Source organism: Ischnura elegans, chromosome 1 (assembly GCF_921293095.1).
Source record: "Ischnura elegans chromosome 1, ioIscEleg1.1, whole genome shotgun sequence".
Classification (NCBI taxonomy): domain Eukaryota; kingdom Metazoa; phylum Arthropoda; class Insecta; order Odonata; family Coenagrionidae; genus Ischnura; species Ischnura elegans.
Window position 1 is genome coordinate 67,132,738 of NC_060246.1, and position 24,954 is coordinate 67,157,691.

Consider the following 24,954-nt stretch of genomic DNA (forward strand, 5'->3'; position numbering starts at 1 on the left):
TTGTGATGCTTGTGAGCTGATTAAACAAATCCAAAATACTAATAGGTTATTATCTGAAGGATACACATGCAGTATGATAAGCTTGGATGGATCATTTTCTCTTCTAGTACTTCACTTCATCCAAGGAATGACAAGGAAAAGAAAGACCCCTATTACCCTTGATTGCCACCCAACCCAATATGAGGATGCATATCTGACTATTCCCTACCATAATGGAAAAAAAATTGACTATTATGATAAATTACACCAAGCACAAAACTGAGGTAACCAAATAATTATAACCAATTGGCACTTGAGAAATGGAAGCCACTTTATGATTCATGATTACTTATTTACAATCAGATGACATCTGTAAAATGTTCTCAAGTACGATGTAGTCCAGTTTCATTTCTCCAACACACTTCAGCATCACATACAAATACCAAATCCTACTTTACACACTTCTTATGAAAATGTTCACTACTTCAGAAAGCCAAATCTCTCCCGGTTTTCTCCTTGAGACAATTCTATTTTCAGAGCCTTGTTTAGTGCTTTATTCATGTCCACGCCCAGAGACCTGCCAACCTAAAAGAGAAGAAATTGTAAAATTATTATTATAATATTTCTACTGATTCCCAGAGTATGACAGCGTAAAGTTAAGAGCATGATATGCATTACTTGTTTTCAAGTACATCCAGCAGAAATTTTTAAAGTAAATCTAAAGACTGAATGGCCTCTGTGCCTCCAGATAACCTCAAATTCATGAGGCAATATTTTAGGCATCCTTTCGCACATTGCCAAATTCTTGGAGTACCAGCAATATAGCAGGAAAATAAAAATATCAAAGGATGGGCGAATGCCACACTGCGTGCCATGGACGTATGTAATATTATGTCCTGCTAATTCTTCTGAGGATTGCCTTGGATGTAATATTACGTCCTGCTATTTTATTGGCATTGTATGCATAAAGCCGTAATATTTTGCCCGTGGTACTTTTCCAGTTAACTGCTTAGTGGTTCTGTTATTTCAAAAATCAACTACTTGATGGAAAAAGGGTTCACTTAATGTCTTGAGGACGCTAAGTCCCCAGTAGCTACCGGCACACTCCTACCCTTCCATCGGCTCCAGTGGCAAGTGTTGCATTTTGCTTTGGCCCCAAGGAATAAGTGCAGCATATTGGGGTATCGGTGTTCTTGTCCCTTTTATCATTGCCCACTTTGTGTGTAAATTCATTTGTGGAAAGAAACATTCATTGAGGTAGCATTGACTTTTTTTGTCAAATGGGATACATATTTTGGTTTTCGGCGAGAGGACGCTTGGGTTTTTACAGTAATGCACTTTAGAAGCCTGGAGTAGTTCATTTTTATTGAAGAGCGCATCCTTATAAACATAGTTTTGATGCTAATGTTTAAAAAACGTACGATTTCAGTAAAAATGGCTGGATTTTTCTGTAGGGCTTTTAAATTAGTGGCCAGCACTCAAAGAGTTAAGGGGTTAACTTACATGAAAAAGGGCTTTAATTAGCATTTCCGTCTGAGAGGGAGAAGACAAATAAATCTCTGAGAGGGAGAAGACAGACATACTTTTTTGTTTTTCCTTAAAAACCATGCATAATACGTAATCTGATTAAAATATTCCAATAAGAAAATGATAAATTATGTAACTACAATTTGAAAACGAAGTCAGGGCCTTCATTTAATACTTGTTTCAATACATATATCCCTTCAAAAATGGGGCATTTTTAGCAACAATGGACATTTTTTTCCATTTTATGAAATTTAAAGCTAAATAAAAATGACTTTCAGCAATGTTACTCCTGAAGACAAAATAGTAAGTACCAATTACCACAGTTAATATTACATACAAAATAAGGGAACTGATAAACAGCTTTAAATATAAAAATCCTTACAAGGAACACTACCACACTCACTTGAGGTTCATTACAATTCTACTGATTGACACTAGGAATGATACAGAATTTTGAGGCGGTCAGTAACAAGCAACACCAAGAGGTCAGTGCTGATGGCCTAGAAATGGGTCTTTGTGTCCCCAATCTCACAGATGGACAACTGCATAGATAACAGAACCAGCACCATACTGGCGGAGGGATATTGAACTTCATCCTACCACTAGAGAAAGTATGTAAGGAAATATTCATCACTGAAATAGGTCAGCCATCTGGAAGCTTCCCAAATGAAACTTGAACCAGATAATACGAGGCATGGCTTGGGTTTTTCTAACAAGAAAGCCACAAAAGCAAGTTACGATGTCTGAAGAAAGGAGTCTTTAAGAGGCTCAGTGGAACAGTGACTATTTTAATTTCACCAGAAGACAACACAGTCCTGAAGACTAAAGAAGAATGTGAGATGACATTTTTTGACATCAACAGTGACACAATCTACACATAAACAGCATTCGTAAGAGAAACCCAGGGCAGGCCCAAGGGGATATCTTCCTGAGGCCAGGCTTACAAGAAAGAGAGTTATTTTCCCTGACCTCAGGAGGGGAAGGAAATTGGAAGGAGGATACTATAACGTTAGGAGTCCTTCGATGCCTCCAGGGATAGGGAAGGAAAAGGATGCAGAATACCAAGACTGCCAGCACCTTGAGAAAAGCGAGCTAATACTAGCGAAATAGAATTTTCTCTTCCAAAAGAAATGAAAGACCACCTTAAGAGAAGAATGGTCCACAAATTTTTCTTTACATCACCAATCAGACAGTAGAAACAGGTACAGTAGGGTTGCTCTCTTGAGGGCTTGGAACCAAGTCAAGAGACTTGTACGCCCAGTCACCTTGAGAGGAGGGAGAGCAGAGGAAGGAGATAAGGAAAGGAGGCTCCACCACAATGCTAGCCTGACGATCCCTCCAGGGGCAGGAGTAGGGGAAGGATGGAAAATCCCTGTGTTGTCATTTAGGTGATGCGAGCTTCCATTAGCAAAACTGAACTTGCTGTACCAAGAGAAATGGAAGATAATTCTATGACAACAATCCAGAGGTTTTTTTATAGATCACCAGTCAGAAAGGAAAAAGGAATGCAGTCCAATGGCCATAAGGAATAAATCTTAAATTCCTGATGATGATAAAGAATCCTTCCATCAGCTACCTCGCCACTGACTTCCTAAGTGTACATATAGAGGTTTGCTGCAAAACTGATGGTCACCCAAATGCACATTGTGACGTACCAAATAGCCAGATATGTATGTACAAGGCTGTCTTGGTAGTCTATGTGAAGAATAAATCCACTTCATTGACATCACAAAGACATTCTCTTTCAAAAAATTTAACATCCTTATGAGCTTAGATGTAGGTTCACTTCACGATTGCTCCAATTTAAGATTCAGTGAAGGTCATCGGATCACTCACCTCCCATGATATTCCTAAACAATTCCAGGAATTAGGTAGCAGATCACTGCCAACGAAACTCAATTTTTTCTATGAAACAGCAGTAATTATGAATAAAAGGGTGGGTCGAAAGGGTTAATCACCATGCCCAGAGGTGGGAAATCTCTACATGAAGAAATCCAAGAGAGATAACACTGGAGTGCGAGAATGAGGAGAAGCTAAACTTTTGCCTCCGATACTGTAATAACATTTTCATCACCGGACTCCCCAGAGCAGAAGATTTTACAACCAGATCACACAGCATCATGGAATTTACTTTACAATGAACGTGGAGGATGAAGGGAATTTTTTTTCTTGAAATCTTGGTCACCAAGAATGATAATAGGACATGTCATATAAAAAACCAACACACAATGACCACTAGCAAAAAGAAGGAGTAAATAAGGTTCCTTCCTCCTGGAAAAGCTCCTATGTTGGGGAAACCAGCAACTCAATGAGTGTGCAAATCAAGGAGCACCACGAGGAATTTACTAATATTGCATTTCTTCAGGAGCTGAACGTAGATGGTCAGATCTGGGCCGTGGAATAAATTTAAGAATTCTGAAATTTTGGCCAAAGAGAGGAGTCTCTTCCCTTGGCAGATTAACAAAGCAATAAGAATCCAAAAAACATCAGCTAATTCCAACAGAGAGGATGGGTATCCATTCCCCACCTCCTCCGAGAGACTCATTAGCAAATCAGGAGTAGTACCCAGCCCTCCAACATATAAATACCAGATAAAGATGAACACTGGCACCTTCGACAAGATGATGATGATGACAGAGGAGAGTTTAGTAATGTAACATACTCCAACAAATACAAAGATTCAGGGAAATTATGATTGAGTAGTACAGAAATTTTGAAGAATTACCTATATTTAACTAGGATTCAAATAATATCTAGCAATCTTTTTGTATGCTTCGGTGGGATGATACGGATGAAGCAGTTTCTTTCGGTATTTACCATGCAGAAACATGGAGTGAGTCCCAAAAACAACTATCAAAATCAAACGATGATTTTTTGCTGAGGGGATAGGATAATTAAATAAATGCACTAGATTAGTTTGGTCACACAAACATCTAGTTGCCTCAAGTATACGAAAGAAATTTGTATAATCAAAACTGCAGGCTAATTGGGATTACATAGACCTATGGCCCATGATAAAGGTCAAGGGGGTGTATGCAGGACCCCTTCTTAGTGCAGTGGACGGCCATAGCCTGAGGATGCCAGCACTATGCAGGGGGAGGACTACCAGGTGTGTGAAATTTTAATCCTTACCCTCTTGAGATTGAATCGAATCTTACCAGATTGAACTATACTATGTATTTTTTAATAATTACTTTGTTTACTCAAGATGGTTTTTATTATGCTGTTAAATGAGACATCATTGAAATCAAGTTAACACTAGAATGCCGGGAGGGTGTCATTTTGACACCCATATTCTTATAACCGTGTTATGTTGCAAATAATTTTTTTCTTAGTCGCTAGTGTTAAAGCGTCATCTTCATTTTAATTTTTTTTTTCGGTTCCTTAATATTTTCAAAAAATAATGTTATTGTAGGAGATTTCCACTGAAGTAAAAAAAATAATGCTGCAAAACATTCTGTTCTCTTGGACCGCGGCATCTTTTTTTGCATCTGGTTTTCGTCTTCGAATATGGAAATTTGCTTTTAAAGATGAAAATTTGAAAACAATAAAATCAATTACCACTATTTAACTACAAAATTGTATAAAAGAAAACACAAACACTTCGTAAAAAACACAAAAAAATCGAATACTTTTTTGTATAGACTTCCAAAAAGCTTTATCTAAATTGCAGATTCTTTACATTTCTGTCACTTTGGAGATGCATAATGACTTTTTACACAGCTTACAAAAACCAACATTTCTGTTTTTATTGCATTTTATCTCTACTTGACAGTTTCTAGTCTGTTCTGGTTCAGTTACGGGCGATTTCTTAGAGTTGTAACTAATGACAACATGAGGGCGAAGAGAGCTTAGACCAAGAACACACTTTGTCGGTCTGCCCTGATAAACGGTAAGTGTAATGTAACCATTTTTGTACAATTTATTTGGGTAAAACTCTACCTGAGAAGCTTTTATTCCAGCAGAGGTATCCTTCTTTCTCTTATTTATGGTACCCAAAAGGCTTGTACCCTTTCTTTTGAGAAAAACCAAGGAAAGTGATGTGAAATTGGCCAGTAGTGATATTTCTGCCTTTGGTCAAGTAGGGCCACATAAGTTTCAATGCAGCATGGATCTGTAAAGCGATTGCCAGCTTGACAAGAGTTGTCCTTGGCAAGATAATGAAATCCGTTTATCAAATCATTACTATCCTTATCCACTACAAGCCAGTATTTTTGCTCATAGTTATCAGGCTTTGATGCCATGAATTGTGTGAATGGGCATCTAGCTTTGTTTGGAAACAGCTGTTCATCAAAGGTTATGTGTGGCCTAGGATATGGTTCCACAGCATGGCCATCTCCTTCTCAGGTAGGATCCTGAACAAGAAGGCGTCGTTGCTTTGAAGCCTGGCCAGCGTCGACACACAACCTCACGACTACGCATAAATTTCTTCTGTCCCATAGCCAGTGCTGATCCAGGTTCATCTAAAACGCAATGAGGAACACATCGCTAATACCGTACTTCGCAGATACAAATACTCAATCGTGTGTACATGCTAAGATGTTTTTCTTTCGTAACTGAAATACTACAATGCCCTAACGATTGCCTGGACCACACATAAGCATTGACGAACAGGTGTTTCCAAGCAAAGCTACATGTCCATTCACGCAATTTATGGCATCAAAAACAGGAATATCATTTAGCATTGCAATCATTTTCTCTGGCGTAAAACGGCTATACAGTGCCATTATCAAGACCAAAGTGCCGATGCAAGTCGAGAAGCACGTCTCGACTGGTCGTGACACGCCAGCGAGCCAGTCTGTCAAACTCCTGCATTGTTCTGCACGTCACTACACTTATGTTTCACGGTTTCAAGTGTAGTCGCAGTAAAATTTGACTGGTTTCAAGGAAAATCATTCGCAAAGAGAGCGGAATATACTTACCTCACAAGCTAATAAATTTTCCAAAAAATAATAAACAGCAGATATTTATTGAAATTATGTAAACGATAAACAATCATGAAGGTAATATATTATTCTAAAATACTAATAGGGCAAGTAATAATCAAACTGCATCCCACGAAATACCTAAACCGAATGACACCCTTCGGCATTCAAGGTAAATTTGAATTTTTAAGACGGAAAAAAGAGAAGGGAGGATCCCTAACACTGTTGTTTTGTTTAGCCCTAAAAATGATTAAAAGTCACGAAATATTTTATTCTACAACACTCTTTAAAGGTCAGCTTTGAAAAAAAATGTTCGCTTCGGGTGTCAAAATGACACCCTTTGGCATTCTAGTGTTAACAAGTTGGTATTCTGACTGTAAAAATTGTCAGTTTCCGAACAGGAGGGTGCCAAAGATATCCAGGCTGGAGGGCACACCGGGATACCTCCCGGTGTCCCAGCAGCCCAGCATGGGCCTGGGTGTATGGGGATTGATGTTGGAGAATTTCTGAAAAAAAAAGTCACATCCACATCTACGTTCCATGCATAAAATTTAAACTTATAATGAAAAAGTTAGCAAAAAAATGCAACAGTTAGATTGAAAAATAACTGATTACTTAATATGGTTCATGAGTTCAAACAATCACGAAATTTACATGTCTTATGATCACATGCACCCAAAAAATACATTACCTTCAGCATTTCAACCAAGGTGTCTGGATGGAGGCTACCCTCACCTCTGACAAAAGAGGTTACATATTTTCCTTTCTCAGTCACAGCTACCACAACACTAACCAAACTGCAAGCTTCTTCTTCAGCAGAAGGGTCAACAACACAATGCTCACCAATCTATACAGGCCAGAAAATTAGATGGAATTATTTTCCAATGTAACTGAACTAAAATGTCATTTGTAACTATATATCTACCAACATGGCACAAGGACAATATTCATTGTGAATTTGAGGAATTTAGGCTTACAAAATGTAGTCCTACAAAAATAATTCTGTTAAGGTTCTGGCAAAAATTATAAGTATTGGATGTACACCATGGAGGAAAAATCACACAAACAAATTTTTTTAAGGGGACTGGATACCACGCCAGAAAGTGTCTTTGCAGGACGCTACCATTAAGGTCGCTAGGAGGCCATTTTTGCATGTAACAAGGAACTGTTTCCACTAAAAAGCATGAGATACATGTAGCCTTAGTTTGAATGCGTCTTTACAGTTGCGCATGTGAAACCGGTAGGGAGGAAAAAAATTGCAAACTTCCAAAAAAATTAGCCTTCTTCTCGTGAGAATAACTCCGCTCCAAATAGAGACTCAGAACTGATCAAACATTTGAGTCAAGGCTGCTTCTTTCATAATTTCAAATATATATACCAGTAGAGTGTGCATGCAACCATATTCGAGTGATGTTCTTAAGCGTGATGGATGTTTTAGCCTTTCTATGGCTCGACGTCTTTTACAGTGCCAGCGGGGAACTGGCGTTGCTGTCCTCCAGAGAAGGATCCCCCCACCTCACTTCCCCTCCCTTTTTCGTTCTCTATCCTTCCCCCCTCTCTCTCCCACTACCTTTCTCTTGCCTTCCTTCCCTACAAACTGCTCAACTGCTTTGTTTGGGCTTCGGTGTGTTAGTCGGAGAGGAAAAATATTGTGTTTCGCGAGAAGGGCATGTTCAAGCGTGCCACAAGGGCGAGAGACTAGGATACTTGAAAAAAGTACCGGTATTTTTGTGGTGAGTATTAAAAAGTAATAATAGTACTCCCTTGTTTGTACCGGCGAAAAAATAACGGTATACTAGTACTTTCGTTTGTTAATAAGTTGAAAATAAACGTTCGTATTTATCTAATTATCCGGTATTTCCGGAAATTAAATTATACAGGATGATTACACTGAAAAAGTCATTCACAGGCATTTATACAAAAACCCATCGGAAAACTGCATCGGAGGCTCGATTATCAGTGGAACAGTGATAGCGATGTAGTGGTCAAAGGCAATGTTATACAAACAATTTCGGGGCATACGTTTTACTTTGGTGTTTTCCTAGCGAATGATACATTTGAAGTTCTCTCAGACAAGAGTAAGACACTGTCATCAGAACGTCTTCTTATTCAAACACCCGACGGTGTCCATCCGACACAAACTTTGGCTACTTATACAAAAACCAATCACCTAGTGCCTGAGAGCGCTTTCGTCATTTTAATTTTTGCTGTATTTACATGTTTTTACACTTGTCTGATGTTAAGACATAGTAGGATTTACATTTCTAGAATCGGAAATAGTTATGCCTAAAATACTGCGATCAAATAAAATTCGATGTGTAGGTCACAGTTCTGTTTAGTTTATAATATGTACATTGTACGGTTCAATGACCTTGATTTTCTTGCCTTCTGCAGCTAAAAAAAATCTTTTATAGCCATAGTGATAACACTTGTCTCCAACTCGGGGTTTTGTAGAAGTACTGTAAAATGATTAGAAAATAAGAGAGGTGGTTACCCTGTAACACATTGCCATGCATATTTTGAGTTAATTATTGTACTCGTCACGGCGCATGCCAATAGTGAGTACTGAATATGCATTGCAATTATTTTTTATGGAGAGACATTTTACTTGCTTGCTAACCACTATGTTCAGTATTAATCGTCGGTCGTTGTCTATGAAAAACAATACACAGAATTTTATGCAGAAATTCTGGCACAATTTTTGAGAGGGGGAGGCGACCGCATTCGAGTGTACCCATTATTGTCAATAATAATTCCTTTTTTGCTCTTTCGAGGCAGCCGTTTAGTACATGTTCACGGCGAACTTAAGTCTTATCTTAATTATTTGATCTCATTGTGAAGAGAAACTTGTGAATAAGTGTGGTCTTCACATTTAATACACGAAATTAAAATTATTATAATATAATAAATTATAATACTGTTATTATAATTTATAATATAATAATATAAAAATAATATAATAAATTGATAATATAAATATTTTTTATCCATCATTATGATAATCGTATTATTATAGTTGGTGGGGAAAAGAGGCAGGTTTTTGCTACAAGAATAAATGAGAAATAAAAACAATTGATATTCATATATTTTTACGGCATTTCTTTGCAGAGTTATCATTTTAATGACTGTGTAAACATAGTGAGTCGGACTCGTGAGGAAACTACCACTTATAAGCAAAGGCAATACTACCAGCCTTTATCAAATTTTCCCATTCAATTAGGTTTTGACGAATGAGCAATTATTCATCCATTCATATTTTTTTCTTCATTGGAATGAATAATGTGTTCATACCTTGGGATAAAGTCAAAACACGTAATAATTTCGATATGTAACTGGATATTTGGCTCCAATTCTCGTAAAATTACTTTGCAAGTCATATTTAATTTGAATATTTTTACTCCTAATTGATACTTCAAGGTGGGCATTTACTTTAACATTCATGCAGAAAAGATCTAAATCGTGTAATCAAATCTTCATAAATACGGTTAACAATGGCGTTGTTGTTAATAGTTCATTAAGATTAATTTCACTAGTTATACTGTCAACACTCAATTGTTTTAGTACTTAGCTGATTGATAAAGCATAAAATAGCAGTGCTGTCGAAGTACCTCCATACTAGTACTGATAAGGTAGTAACTGTACTAGTAAGGTATTACACTTTTAAATACTGCCAGGTACTACCGGAGTTTTAAAAAATTGTTTTCCTTTCCCCTTAATCACTATCACCTTATAAGAAAACTGATTGCCTTTCTGATAAAATATATTACAAGGCATTGATGGGAGAAATTTTTAAACATCACTATAAGCTCTCATATTTCATCATTCAATGAGGTGGTGGATAACCCTGGTCTTGGATGAATTTCCCAATGGTCCCAGATGGATGTGAATTAGACGGCATAGAGTGGACACTTGAAAAATTCCACTGAATTTTCATAAGTACTTGTTCAAGGCCATATTTCATGAACTTCATCTCTGACACATCACTGATAAGAGCCGTAAGGTAAGAGACAGAGGTAATCATAGTGGTCGCATAACAATTTCATTGGACGTGGATGGGACCCTAAAATATATTAATTTTACTTTGAACAATAGGTTACTATTCATTATGTCATCCATCCAAACCACCACAAGGGTACCAATGGTGCGGTGCCAACGGTACAGCCTTCCCTGGTGCTGTTGAGGGGGATGTAACCTAAACTGAAATTGAACCTTTCAGTGTTTAAGAGATGCTAACATCTATTTAGCCCCGGGCACAAAATAGCCATAGTTAGTGTCCCACTGTTATCTTTACACTTCATAAAGCAACATCATCACATTCTTTCCTCGAATTTTCTTTACTCTTTAACACAATCATACTACATATTATTATCAATCTTTCATGTTCGGCAACACCTCTTTTTTCGAATGCTATTGATGTATCAGAAAGGAAAGACAATGGCAGGTTCCACAATTTATTAAATACTGCGACCGGTTTCAATACATAGTATCATCATCAGGCACATGTAATAGAATTATTTCCACCTATATGGTAGTCATGACGGATGAAGGGGAGGAGGAGAGGTTGGGGGGAATGGGTAACAGCATCGAGGATTGGGTAGTAGGGGTGGGGAGGTTAGGGGGGAATGGGTAACAGCATCAAGTCAGGGGCCAGTAGGAATGGGAGGGGAGGTGGAGTATTTATGGTATATATGTGCGAATACTATATGCATGGAATTAATTCTATATTACAAGTTCCTGATGATGATACTATGTATTGAAACCAGTCGCAGTATTTTAAAAATTGTGGAACCTGCCATTCTCTTGCCAAGGAGTTCCATCATGTTTCACCTGACACAATTGAATTTATCGAATGCTATTCGTTTAGTAGTATGACAATATTAATGCATGTTTACAATAGCACAGTCACAGCAAGTATATTCAGTCAAACCTCGATAAGCGAGAACTGGATAGGTGAGAAATCTCTATGAGTGAGACTCATTGCCAGGTCCTATCATTTTTACCCTAAAAAGCCTTTGTGATAATCTAGTCAATCTCTATATGTGATAGATTTTTTGGCCGACTTCGAGGTGAGGAAATGAGTGCATTCTACTCAACTCAATGTGGAATGATGGGAAACCTAAGTCACACTCAAACTATAGATTTGTATGCATTTCATCAGACACTGACTCGAAGGGAACATCTGTCAGAAAATATCTGTCTGTAGACAGATGTTTTTTCAAAGAAATTTTCAGAAGTTTAGATTGTTGCATCTCTCACTCTTCCCCTCCTACTTCCTTATGTGTACCCCTATAAGGGATAGAGGTCATTCCAGAACCTTTGCAAGTGAGAAACTATATAAATGCGAATACTTTATAAAGGAGAAAAAAATGCCAGTCCCTTGATCTCTCACTCATCAGGGTTCGACTGTATACACATCAAAAAGGTCCACATGAAGAATTCAGTATGTTGCACTATGGGCTTGCAAAAATATTTATTTGAAACACCACCACCTTCAGAAAATTGTCATTAGAGCCAGCGTCATGCCATTTAAATAAATGACAGATATTCTACCTCTGTAGGTATGTTTACATTCAACTAAGATGGAGGTAAGAAGTACCCACATGATGGCAGAAAAAAATGAGGACCAAAGATCAATAAATGTTTTAAGTTTAATGTAACTTGAATAAGGTTCATAACTATATAACAGATTTGAAGCACTCATCTTAATACTTGCCTTAGTCAAAGTTACAAGTAAGGGAGCAGAAGAAACGTTAACAGACTGATAGTCGTAAGGGTCATCGGAAAGCTGCAGATCCACAACACCACCATCAACAGTGGCCGACGATATCCTGGGCACCTTGGTGTTGAAAAGGGCAGCCTTAACGGCCAAAGATACGCCATCGAACAAATTTCCACCGCATTCTAAAATCTTAAAAATGCAACAAATCACTGATATTGCGACAGAAAATTGATTGAGTGATATAATAGTTGTTAAAAAAACATCCATGGAACTGAAAGTGTCATAACATACCAGAATGTCTACGTAAAGTTTCCAGCATTGCTGCCCGGGTAGAATGCATAAAGGATGGAGATCAAATGCACTTTGGTTGCCGTAGGCTTTTGAAAGGCTGCTTGATATCTCGTACGCCAATTCTTCACCACCGCGGCCTTCGAAGGCTGGTGTTGCGTTCGCCGAGCTAAAACAAATGTAAACAGTGAGTATGGAATACAAAAACAGCAGTTCTAAACAGAGTCAGATATACTAACCAATCGACAAAGAACTCTAATTTTCCTTCCCTAGGCCGGTCAGGATTAGGTGTATCTATTTCAGTTTTAACCCCAACCAACACATCAGTATTAGCAAGCCTCACTCGCGCAGACCCACTAGCATTTGAAACTATTTCCGTTTCTACTTCCATTGGTCTGTATTCTCTTCTGGTCCTTCCATCGCACCTGAAGTCATCCTGTTTAAAAAATATTCACTTAGAAAGTTGAAAAACCGGCAATAAGGACGATTTGACCACATAGAGGCATACAATCCTTGAAATTTCAATTTCATCATACAAATTATACATATAAATGCATTACTTACTTTAACTCCATGCAAAATAAACATTTTCTCAGCATCGCTTAGCAATTTCAACGCCATGCCTCCTAAAAAACAGCCACGAATTCCTAATATTCACCACTCACAGGGCGTAGTCCAGTACAAGCTACCAGTGCTCCGAAGCGCTGGGAGCGAGTCTTTGCGTGGTCCAGTAGAAGCTACAGAAGCTCCCGTAGCGTTCTCGTACGTCACGCATGACGTCACTACATTCGCTTCTCTCTCGCTACAAACGCTCCCAAGAAATAGGTAGGGCGGCTGGAGCGAACCGGTTTTCAGCGCGAATTTGAACGGGAAGGAAGGCAAAAGAAAATGGTGTTCATAACAATTGTGGACCTGGCCGGCAATAATATGACCATTTGGAGTTGATGGAAGAAATCGCTAAGAGAGCCTGGATAGTAAATGCTAAAAACAAATGGTTAAAGAACTATTCGGGGGATATTACGGTGAGGCAAATGGCTGTAACTCAATGGTTTCACAATTCAGAGTCGCCACGGGCCAGATCGGGGAAGAAATTGAGCGGCAAGACCAAGATATCTTATAAACTTTGTTGTTGTGATAATTAATTATATATAATATTATTTAATTATTAGTGGTTTAAGCTTGAGATAGCGAGAAGTGGAGATAGAAAATGACTATTCGAAATTTTAAGGCATGTGGTGAGTGAACTTTCCAGTCGGAGCATTCCGTCTGATACATTTGTTAATATATTACTTCTGTTGATTTTGTAAGATATTTTGATTTATTTGTTATTTAGATCAATTATTAGTTATTTGAACTTGACATTGCGTGAAATTGAGATAGAATATGACTTCTTAGGTTAGGGTACGTGAACTTCCTGGTCAAAGTATTCCGTTTGTTGCTTTGTGGCGGCCAACCTTTCTCCATGAAGATTGTATTCTCTGTTCAATGATGATTTCTTCCTCCAATCTTCAACTTAAGTTATCAATTATTGATGTTCGGTTGTATTTTACTTGTGTATTTTTCTAAAGGTCAGGTTGACACGTATTGCATTGATGCTTAAGGCTTGTTGTTGACGAGATGGGTCCAAGTCTAGGACTGCTTTTGAGACTATCATACAAAGTCATGAGTGCATGATAAATCGTAAAAAGACACTCCACTTAAGGCCTTTTTACACCTACATAAACCCGTACGAGTCTAAATGTATGAACGCGAGAATGAACACGAAATACGTACCGTACGGTTGCGTTGTTGCACGCTATGTGGTTACACGCGTAACCGTACTCAACTTGTGCAAATGCATGAACGGAAAATTGAACCTATTTTAGCTTGGTTCAAACATTCGTACATGTTCCGTTTTGGTCCACAAAAATCATTCACGCAAACAGGCATTAATTAATTATTAATAATAAGTTAACTTGTACGTGTATCGTTTAAACGCAGGCTTTTAGGTGAGTTAAGTTAATTAGGCTTATTTTTGGTTTCATTGAAATTTCTCTAATTAGGTATTTAATCAGTGTTATCTTCTTTCATATGTATCATGATCTGCTCTTGTTTAAGTTTATCACCTTGGTGTAAGAGGATTTGCAAACCAGTGGGTAAAATCTTCAGGACAAGCATCGGATCGGTGGTGTCCGATCATGGTATCCAATGAAGATCTAATATTAATTAGGTTTCTTGTGGTGTACCCCATGGTCATATTCTTTTTGACATTTATATTACTGACCTCTCTAACAAGCTAAGTAAAGAACAAGGGGCTATAACAATCCCTAATTCAGGCGATCTAATATCCGAGCAGACGATACTAGTAAAACAAACGACTAACAAATGCTACAATCGCTCCAGCCGTGATCCAGTAGGGTAGCACTGGGAGCGATAGGAGCGAAAGTGGACCATGAATCTGTAGCGTCTGAAGCGGGAGCACTTGGGAGCATTGGGAGCGTGTACTGGACTACGCCCACAGACACGAAGGGTTGTTTTCGCTTGTTGACATTCACTTTTTCAACTTACGAATTCGCCGCCCCGCGGCCCCGCGGCCCCGCCACCACGCAGAGTCCTCTATGGCCATTCTCAGCACTACGGAACTACTCCCTCACGTAGTTATTATATGGCAATATAGAGGTCTCTGCCATCACGCCGCCACAACTGCCATCTCTCGTGTGAATTCCGTCGAGCAAGTTTATGGGGTCGTTGGTGTTTCATATTATTTGTATTCTGGGGCCGTGAAAGCAAGAATTTAGGAAAGATTCATATCTCGATCCATCACTTGCTGCAGGTAATATTAAGCCACTTATTCTCTATGAAATAATTCTGCCAAAGTTTTAACTGTCCATTCATGAAGCTCTTAATTATAAACGAGTAATTCTGAGGTACCTATTTAGTTTCCGGCTTTCCCGGCTTATGTTAACTCTGAATGAGTTTTCATTGTTTGTGTGATTTTTATGCACATTAGGTATAAATTTTAGCCATTAGTGCTGTTATTTCCTATTCACTCAATTAGATAATGTAAGTAAGATATTTCTTCACGCTTCTTGATGGTAGTACTTAAAACAGTGATAAGGGTTCTCGGATTTCGTTGGGGAGTGGATTATCGAACTAGCCGATCTACTGCCTCATGCTTTTTGAATTTCTTGCTTAAAGTTGAAGTATTTTGTTAAACTTAGTTATTTTAAGGACTCTTGTATTAGCTGTATAATAGGCTTTTGTTATCTGTGCCGGTATTGTCATGTGTTATTTTCGCCCATTTCTAACAAACTGCAGCAATGGCAGAGGCAGAGGACTATTCTGAAGATCACATAGATACATTAGAAACTATGGAGAACGGTGCAGAGGCTGAAGGAGCTGAAGTCGATGCTGAAGGCTCCGGAGGAGGTGGTGCTGGCGGCGTAGATGATCCGGTAAATCTTTAAGTTCAAGGTTTTAAAGTAGCATAATCCTCTATATCTTAATTGCGCCATTTCATGGCGTAAATTGCAATTAATTCGAGATTACACTGATGTACACATTTATAGCCATTTGTTTTTTCTCGTATTTGTCATACATGTCAAGTGGCATTCTTATCAATCCTCGTGAAGGCATCTGCGGGATTTTAAGCTTCGTGAGCATGTCTGATTTTCTTGAACGATTTTGGTGGGGAATACTGGTGTGAAACTTTGGCGTTGGGGTAGATGGAAAACCAGGGAGTAAGTGCTCTTTCTTCTTTTTGCCATTTAGTGGGGTAGCTGAACAGGGAATGATCCACCTAAGAAAATCTCAGTATGTGGCCTCTGGTCAATGTCGGTGTGATTATAGTGCCTGTCTGTGTCAGATGGTCCCCAACTTTATGAATAATCATTTACTTTAAATTATTAACATCGCTGACTATGGTTGAAATCACTGTGATGTATATTAAAATATGATGCAAATTGTACTCAACTTGATAATATATGGGTTTGGAAAATACAGGCATTTTTGGGTATTATCGAATATCACTAAATTTTCTCCTACTATAAAATATAATTTTTGTTCAATTTCTTGGGAAGATAAAGAATTAGTGTCCTGAGTGTGAACACCATACCCCAGTCTAATTTTTTCTGACCTTCCTACATAAATAGTTCATTATTTATTCATGCTAATTTGCTTCATGGGAGAATTCTTGTGTAAAATCATCTCTTGGAACTTAGGTAGTTGTTGAGGCATATATATTATTTTTTTAATATGAAATAAATGATTAATTATGAATTTGAGGTCCATTCAATGAAAATTAACGATCCAATATTATCCATGTGTGACCAATTTCGTTGCTGACCATGAACCACAAAATCCTCAAGTATTATTGAGATAACAATTTCATTTTCCATCTTGTGATCTTGATGACCTGCGTCTATCATAATTTTTAAACATAACTATGAGTTGGTTAATATATATCCATTTTCAGTATCACTAGTATCCATTGCCTACTTTTCTCCTTCTATAAATTACTAGAATTAAATATTGAATTAATCAATGGTGCTTAGTCTTGTATTTTTTTTATCAATTTTATGACTGTATATAACACTCATTAAGTGGCACATTGTGCGCATAGTTTGTAGAAAGTTCCTTTGATTGACATGAGTGACCTAGTGTATGATAGAATCTCTGAATGATTTATGCACTTATTTGAGCACAACCTGTCTTCACACTCCACTGAATTAAGGCAGGCTCAATTTTATAGTAACTTGTTGTAGTAATGTAAATTTATAAACCAGTAGTATGCTAGTTCATGTATCAGCAGATTAATATGTGAATGATCCTTTTGACTGTAATTATGGATGTAATTAATAATTTAGTTAATGAATTTACATGATAACATTGCGGTCAATACATATTCAAGTTGTAGACAGCTATTTCGAATTTCATTGAGATACATTCTCATATTAATCCCAGTTAATCATATTAGAGATATGTTAGGCAAAATTAATATGAGGATATAATTTTTTACTTGGATGCTGACTTAATGGTAATATTTTGCTCTTTCAAGGAATTGGAAGCAATTAAAGCTCGAGTAAGAGAAATGGAGGAAGAAGCAGAAAAATTGAAGCAACTGCAGTCAGAAGTGGACAAGCAAATGAATCTGGGAAGCCCACCTGGCTTAAGTAAGTTTATCATTTAAAATTCGATAACATACATTTTCGAGCATTTAGGTACATCCCAATTGGGAAATTTTGTTTTGTCGTTTAAATTTAACTCATTTGCCAGTTGTCTGTAATTCTGGTATATAGGGCCTTGACCATTCTTATTCCTTTTGAAATTACAGTGATAGAAAATCCCTTGATGGAATAGGTAACCTTGAAGGCTGATATTTTGAATAATCTGTAAAAATTTACTGTAAAATTGTTTCAAACATTAAACATTTTGAATGCACAAAATAAGAATAGATTCATTATATTCTTTTTGTAAATATTATTTGAATATTGTGTGCTGAATTCGTATCATCAAAAGTTAATCATATTGTTGAAAAGTTTATCTTAAAATATTGTTATTTTGTGTAAATTTTTTCCCCATTGGAGCACTTGAACTTTCTCATGTACAATAACTTAATTGCTGAAAACTGCTCAGTTCTTAAATTCTTATTACCAGTAGAGGCCAGCATTCATTGCCTTTTCTATTTACAGCTAGTCCTTTGAATATGTCAATTGAGGAGAAAATGGAGGTAGACAATCGTTCAATTTATGTTGGAAATGTAAGTAATTTTCCCATTATTGTTTTATGTATAATGTTGATGAGGTAGATGAAGTATCATTATTGATTCTTAAGTCAATGAAAGAAGTAGATACATTAATGAAATGCATGTTTAAAAAGTATGAAAGGAAATTCTAAATTATTGTTATCCTTTGAGTTTATGTTCATGTGACAATCCTTTGTTCCAATTTCAAAACAAGTCATACTAAAGACTCTTCCTCAGTATCTGAAAGTCAAGTTGGTTCGACTCAGAGCCACTGGCTGCTAAATGTGGGACTGGGAGTCACACATAAGGAACTAGAAGGAAGTTTGGATTGATATACAAAATATCAGAGTATAAAGTAATTAATTCTACCCAGAGCCATTAAAAAATGACATGATATATGGAATGTATGTTTAGACTTATGGTTTTATGATGCGTTTCCCATAAAATATGTTGATACAGTGCCAAGTTCAAGCATTATTTATTAAGTGCCAATTTTACCCATCCCTTTTTAATAAAAATTGCTTATGTAAGGTCATTTTACTAATGTTAATTTTATATTTTTTCAGGTTGACTATGGAGCAACTGCTGAAGAACTAGAACAGCATTTTCATGGCTGTGGTTCAATAAATCGAGTAACCATTCTGTGTAATAAATATGATGGCCATCCAAAAGGTTTTGCTTACATAGAATTTGCTGATAGAGAGTCTCTTCAAACTGCTATGGCTATGGATGAGTCTCTGTTTAGAGGACGACAAATTAAGGTACATAATACATAAGAGCTCAGTATCTATGGTTTGTGAAATACTCTGCCAGCAATTTACTATTTGCACATGTAAAAATTCTGCCTATAAAATTCCCCTTGAACTAAATTTGAACAGTCCTCTGATTTTGTATCGAGTACTTACCACCAGGAAAGCTTGTTAAGATATCTAGATATTCTCATTGCATTTTGATTTCTGGTGAAAGGAGGAAGGATAAATGGTGTAATAATTTTAAAGGGCATTAATGCTCCTTGAGTGAATGATCGTGCTGATTACACCTCAGTCCCAACTCTGAAGCCAAACATGCAGGGTTGGATCAAAAAAAGTAGTGGAACTAAATTGATAAAGAAAATTATGGAACGAAGATAAAATAAAAAGAACTTCACAATGCTTTATTACCATAATGGCTTGAACTGACATTTTTCAGGTGATGCCCAAGCGAACTAACCGCCCTGGACTAAGCAAGACAGATCGGCCACCCCGTGGAAGGTTTCGCACAAGGGCTCGTGGCTCATCCTACTTTGGTTATCGACCTACCAGGAGGCCAAGGTAATTTTTTATTGATAGTTCTTACACCTATGGATACATATGCGATGGTTGTTTTCAATGATTGTCAAAGAAAGGATTTTAAAAATAAAGATAACATCCCTCAATGCATAGTCATAGTCACGCAAAGTCAAATGCACTCAATTGGATTAATTCTTCTGAATACAAAATTTGTACATTACAGTGAATAAGGTAAAATTCAAATAGTGTGATGAACAAAGATATAATGAAATTTCTCTAGTGCTAACTGTTTTGTCCACTCGGTGGATTTGAGTGTTAGAAATTAGGGAACTCTTCATAATTAAGTTCATTAGTATAGTATGTAGTGGAAGTGTGTTTAAGGATGTCGAACTTGAAATTTTGTGGATAATCATGTTGCACATGCTAAATTTGTCTTTACTTTCATTCCTAAGGGCATTTTTTTTTTCAATTTTTTGAATCAGAAATTGTGGTTAGTGTACCGTTGGAAATTATTGGTTTACAAATTGTCAAATTTCCATCACAGCAAGTTCAGTTCAGTTCATATGAACTTGATATCCCTTAAGTATCACATGAGTGATGGAGGGGAATCAGAGTACATGATTGCCACTTGTCTGAATTCGTTTAGGACGAGTAGCCTTTTAGAATTCATGTATCTTGGGGTCAGGTTGTTGTGTTGGCTTCCCGCTCTGTAGGTCTGGCTAAAAATCCTAGTGGTCGCAGAGATTTTTCAGAAATTTTCCAATCCCTAATAAAGTGCTTTTTGTAGGGACTTCATCCATTTGATGGAACGTTAAGCAGTAGTACTGTTGCGTCTTTCATTCAGAGCAGGCTAATGCAGCCATTGGGTTTCCATCCACCCTTTCCCCTTGTTTGTTCACATACTGAGTATAAATAATTATTTTTAGAGCCTTGGAAAGTATCAGATTATTTTTCATCTTGAAATAATTCTAAAATTGTTTATAGTAAAGCAGAAGCATCAAAGTTTTTAAGTCTCTTTTGACAATTTGGCTGCTAGAGAAGAATATGTCCTTTATGAGGCCAATGCTTGTAAGGGTTAGTGGGTTGACAGTTATAGTCCCGAAACAAAACCCTTCACCATCAAGCCAAGGCTAAAAAAGTATGTCTAACTAGAGGAGTGTCACAAAAGTGGGTCTCAGATTTCAATCGAACTTTGTAGTGTTGTAGTCCATCGAGAACTGTCCACAAATCACCCCCATATAATAGTTTGACCCCCACCCAATAGTTAAAATGAAAACCACAGTTAAACATTTACAGGTTAACTAAATTTCCTTAGAAATGTTCCTAGGCTCCCATGTGAAAAAAATGGGAAAACATCTGACGTTTCCACATTGCAGAAAAAGATTTCTATGCAGCAAAATAAAATTTTCATTGAAAATCATGGAAATAACGATGGACAGTAGGCTTTTGTAAAATGAAAAGTGGTAGGAATCGAGTACCATAACCACCGTGCCACCGCTCCTACTTTATGTAAGCATATTTCTAAGGAAATTTAGTTAACCGTTAATGTTAGACTGCATTTTTTGTTTAAACTATTCGTTATATAACCCCATAAGGGGGGTGATTTGTGGACAGCTCCCGATGGATTACAACACTCCAAAGTTTGATTGAAATCTGAGACTCACTTTTGTGACACTCCCCTTGTAAGTCACTGCAATGTGAAACCCTTATTTGTAATGGAGGCACTTTGCAGCCCAAGCTCAGAGAAATCAGACGGTAAAGGATTTGACCTTATGATTGAAATAAAATTGCATGGCGAATCGAGAAGAAAATAGCCATGTAATTGGGCACACCATATTCTATACTTGCTATGCTTTTGCATTGAATCATTCGTGAAACCGGGGCAAATTTTGTTGGCTAAACTTAAGATTACTGTACTGCTGAAGCCACCATGTGGTCTCAACGTAGCCTGATGTAAGTTTTTCTTTTCCCAAGATTCAATTTCTTTCACTCTATCATAGTTTCCTTTAGCCCTCTTATTCCTTTTGTGATGCATGTTTTATGCATTCAACTTTTAATAATGTGCTAATTTTTCCATGCCATGTTATTGCAGCAGGATCCGCCGTTCTTCCTACTACCTGCCGTACTGATGGGGAACACCCTAACAAATCTTGGGTTTTCATCAAGTCGTCTCCCTTCCTCAACCTCCTCCCCCCTTGATATTATATTTGCCCTGTGAAAGCAAAAAAAAACTTATTTCAAAGATGAATCATTTTCGTATTACGAAAAAAATATTGAAATACTCTTGATGATAACCATGTGGTTCAAGTCTGAGCATAGTTGTATGCCATCTTCATTGCATTTGTACAGTCATTTGAGCAGTCCCTTCATTATCCATTCCCCCAAGCCTATCCCACCTCCAAGATGACTACAGCACTGGATGAAGGAGCAGGGATGTGTTGCAACTTCTCACTATTTCATCGTGGTAAACCCTCACCTATACTTTTTGTGTGATGCCGAAGTCCACACACCCACACTTTTGTGTATGAAAAAAATATTGAACCTGAAATTTTAGTACACGGCTGTGTTTTGTTGGGATTCATTTATCATTGGATCCTTGTTAGTTTATTTATTTTTTACTTTTTGTATTTGATTTATTTTGCCTAACACCGTAGCAATTATTCATAAGTGTGAGTTTCAGTTACTTAATGCAATTGCTGTGTGTGTGTGTGCATGATAATTGTGCTCTTATGTGAAAAAATGAAGAAAGAAAAAAAAAGACTAGTGATATGTAAGGAAAAAGTTTAACTAATAGCGTGCGGTGTGTGGACACCAGGTGAGTATTATATTAATTATATAAAATTTATTTGCTGTGGGATTGTAATTGATGTAATTTATGTAAAAGGGAGTATTGAGTGTGGTTCATAGGTTTATAGATTTTAATTTTTGTCAAATAATGGCCAGAAAATAATTTTCATGAGCTTTTACTGCACAGTGTTGATACTAAATGGGAATTGGGACGTCAGAAGTATGCTTGTCTTCCATGTAATCACTCATTCACAGATGGAATCAAAGAATTTTTTTTGGCCATTCCCTTAGAAGCTGTATGTTTAAGATAATTTGATAATTATTCTCTATTTTGCTCTTGCTACTGGAGCTGTCTTTTCAAATTACATTGATGCAAAGGGTAATTCATGCTACATCTTTTCACAAAGCACCCGTTTATCAACTACGAAGCATTAATATGTATATGTAATTGTTACTCCAAGTTTCATTCCATTTGTTTTGGCAGATGCAGCTTAAAATGTTTATCTATAGATAGTTGACATTGCACTCAAGGTGGTTTTGTGGTGGTTTCATGACACAACTGTTTCCCTACTATTGCTCTTCCTATACTCCTTATTTTTGCTTGTGTTTACTTTGTCAGGCAACTGAAATAAGTTTTGAGTCATGTTGAGTGTTTTTTCAGGATTCAGCGGCTTTGGTCATCCCTGGAATTCATCATTTTCATTTTATATAAAACATATTAAAAGAGTTTCTGAGATATGAAAAGTAGAGTAGTTGGCCACCTCAAATTATACAAATCCACTGACGAAAGAATTAAAAAATGTATGAATGGGGGAATGTATAAAAATCAATAAAAGTGTGAGTGGGCTAGCTTTGCTGTTTGATTTGATAGAATAAATGTTTAATGAGGGACAACTTCAGCAAATGGAGCAGTTTTTTGTGGGAGTTCCTTCATTCTGCTGATTAAGGATCTCAGTTGCAATAGTTAAGAGCTTGTTTATCAGGTAGTTAGCCCTATGAAGTATCTCCATAAGCACGTAGGAAGGGTAATTTCCACTCTGCAAAGTTTGCTTTGACAATGAGTGCACATAATCAACGAAAACCTATCCAAACTGCTGAATGTGCCTGATGTCTTCACTTCTGTTATGTGCATTCGAATGTATTCAATCTTGGTAAGTTGCCTAATGTTGTGGATGATGCTTTAAATCAGGATATTTTTTGTTTCATTTCAGTAGGCAGGGTTTTATGTTAGTACTTAGAATATCACAAAGGGTTAGAATCAATTCCATTCCTAGTACATAATTCCATAGTCTCTAAACGCTGGTTATCAGAGTGTAAATAGTTACTTATTACTGATTTGATGTCTTGCACAAAGAAATTAATTAACCTCAGGGCACCACTACGTAGGAAAAGTTGGGACTGACCTACACTTTGCCATTCAGTGTCATTGGTGCACATGGTTTTGTGTGTGCGGGGTAGGATATTTTGACGAACTACCTATGAGGATCACTGTGGGTAATATATGAATGGGGACCATCACTGGCGTAGCAACTTATTTAGTAACTTGGGAAGCTACTGTACCAGGGGGCTACTTACCAAATTAGGGCCTGATCTATAATTCATCCTCTCCCTCAATTCTCCTTATATCCTCTTAGGCTCTTCTTTCCTCCCTTACTATGTCCGACATTTCTCCATTTCCATCTCATTTCATTTCTCCACACCTTCATCTGAAACTCCCCAAGCCATTTTTCATTCCAATTTCTCAGCCCCCTTATTTCGGCAGTGGGAAGCAGAATTGTCCAGTTCAGCCCACCTCAAACCTTCACACTTTCATAGAGAATTTTCCTTTCTCGATTTCACCCATTTGTCCATGTCGTGGGTGAATGCAATTCTCTTCTGGGTATCTTACTTAGTTACTCTTGGTGCATTATCTAAAGCAATCTACATGTTGTGCATGCTTAAATCATTTATCCAAAAATATTTCCTTGCCTCCACATACTTTGCCTTATTCCACTCCCATTTTAATGATAGAGTTGAATTATAGGTTACGCCTCACCCACCATAAGTTATTCACAAAAAAAAAAGCTGTTCAGAGTTATTTTGTATAACTCTGGGATCACTTTGAGCCTCTTTTTTTTCTAAGCTTGCTTTTTTAACCATTTAAAGTTTATATATTTTTAATGCCTTCTACGTGCAGGCTGATTTAAATTCCCTTAGAGACAAGAGCCAGTGTTCATCCGATCTTATAAGAAATAGGGTATTCTTGAGGAACACTACTGCTGGATATCCAAAACCTGCAACTCTTTTAACATTATAACACTGCACCTATTTAACAGTTCTGTCCTGTGGCAGGTCATGCAGGTGTGTCTATATTTATTGAAATCTGTAGTTAATGCCTTGCCCATAAATAAGGCCATTCATTCTCTGCATGTAAATACTGCAGTGTTTTTTTTTCCAATAAATGATAACATGATACAGTAGACTCTCGTTATTACGAAGTTCACGGGACCGAAAAATCGGAGGTTCGTAATAACGAAGTTCGTAAGAACGTTTCTTTTAGGAATCGTCGAAAGGAAGTTTTATAAAGGCGATTAAATTACGCGGAAATATATATTAACAGGAAAATGCGTTTCAGTTTTTCAACAGAAGACTGCGCCATGACGCAATCGAGGGTTGATATCTTCCCGAATACATGAACTCCGATATTCAAACTCGATGCGTCCCAAGACCTTGTTCCTAGGTTGATAAAATTACAGTCCG

General features: G+C 37.2%; 2 protein-coding genes across 3 annotated transcripts; one reads left to right on the forward strand and one right to left on the reverse strand.

Moving 5' to 3' along the window:
* Positions 1–289: 289 nt before the first annotated feature.
* LOC124162543 (exosome complex component RRP42) lies at positions 290–15,009 on the reverse strand. Its single transcript, XM_046539124.1, has 7 exons — positions 14,939–15,009; positions 13,003–13,105; positions 12,678–12,874; positions 12,442–12,607; positions 12,145–12,339; positions 7,123–7,278; positions 290–564 (listed from the first exon to the last, which is right to left on the reverse strand). The coding sequence occupies exons 2-7, from the start codon at positions 13,057–13,059 to the stop codon at positions 460–462; spliced, it is 876 nt and encodes a 291-aa protein (XP_046395080.1). The 5' UTR covers positions 13,060–13,105; positions 14,939–15,009; the 3' UTR covers positions 290–459.
* A 94-nt stretch (positions 15,010–15,103) lies between these two features.
* LOC124162550 (polyadenylate-binding protein 2-like) lies at positions 15,104–23,064 on the forward strand. Of its 2 annotated transcripts, none has more exons than XM_046539130.1 (7): positions 15,104–15,250; positions 15,736–15,872; positions 17,474–17,588; positions 18,108–18,175; positions 18,727–18,921; positions 19,349–19,470; positions 21,521–23,064. In XM_046539130.1, exons 2-7 carry the CDS (start codon positions 15,738–15,740, stop codon positions 21,555–21,557), a joined length of 672 nt encoding a protein of 223 aa, XP_046395086.1. In that variant the 5' UTR covers positions 15,104–15,250; positions 15,736–15,737; the 3' UTR covers positions 21,558–23,064. The 2 variants fall into 2 exon arrangements, with proteins under 2 accessions (XP_046395086.1, XP_046395093.1); XM_046539137.1 differs by having other exon boundaries at positions 21,524–23,064.
* Positions 23,065–24,954: the final 1,890 nt, after the last annotated feature.

What these genes read in the sequence shown, in the direction of transcription:
- LOC124162543 (XM_046539124.1), bottom strand. Translation starts at nt 13,059, where the DNA reads ATGGCGTTGAAATTGCTAAGCGATGCTGAGAAAATGTTTATTTTGCAT. An exon ending in TTAGAGTTCTTTGTCGATTG is followed by an intron (nt 12,608 to 12,677) that starts GTTAGTATATCT and finishes CATTTGTTTTAG; the next exon opens with CTCGGCGAACGCAACACCAG. An exon ending in CCTTGGTTGAAATGCTGAAG is followed by an intron (nt 565 to 7,122) that starts GTAATGTATTTT and finishes CTTCTCTTTTAG; the next exon opens with GTTGGCAGGTCTCTGGGCGT.
- LOC124162550 (XM_046539130.1), top strand. Translation starts at nt 15,738, where the DNA reads ATGGCAGAGGCAGAGGACTATTCTGAAGATCACATAGATACATTAGAA. An exon ending in TTAGAGGACGACAAATTAAG is followed by an intron (nt 18,922 to 19,348) that starts GTACATAATACA and finishes GACATTTTTCAG; the next exon opens with GTGATGCCCAAGCGAACTAA. An exon ending in CGACCTACCAGGAGGCCAAG is followed by an intron (nt 19,471 to 21,520) that starts GTAATTTTTTAT and finishes ATGTTATTGCAG; the next exon opens with CAGGATCCGCCGTTCTTCCT.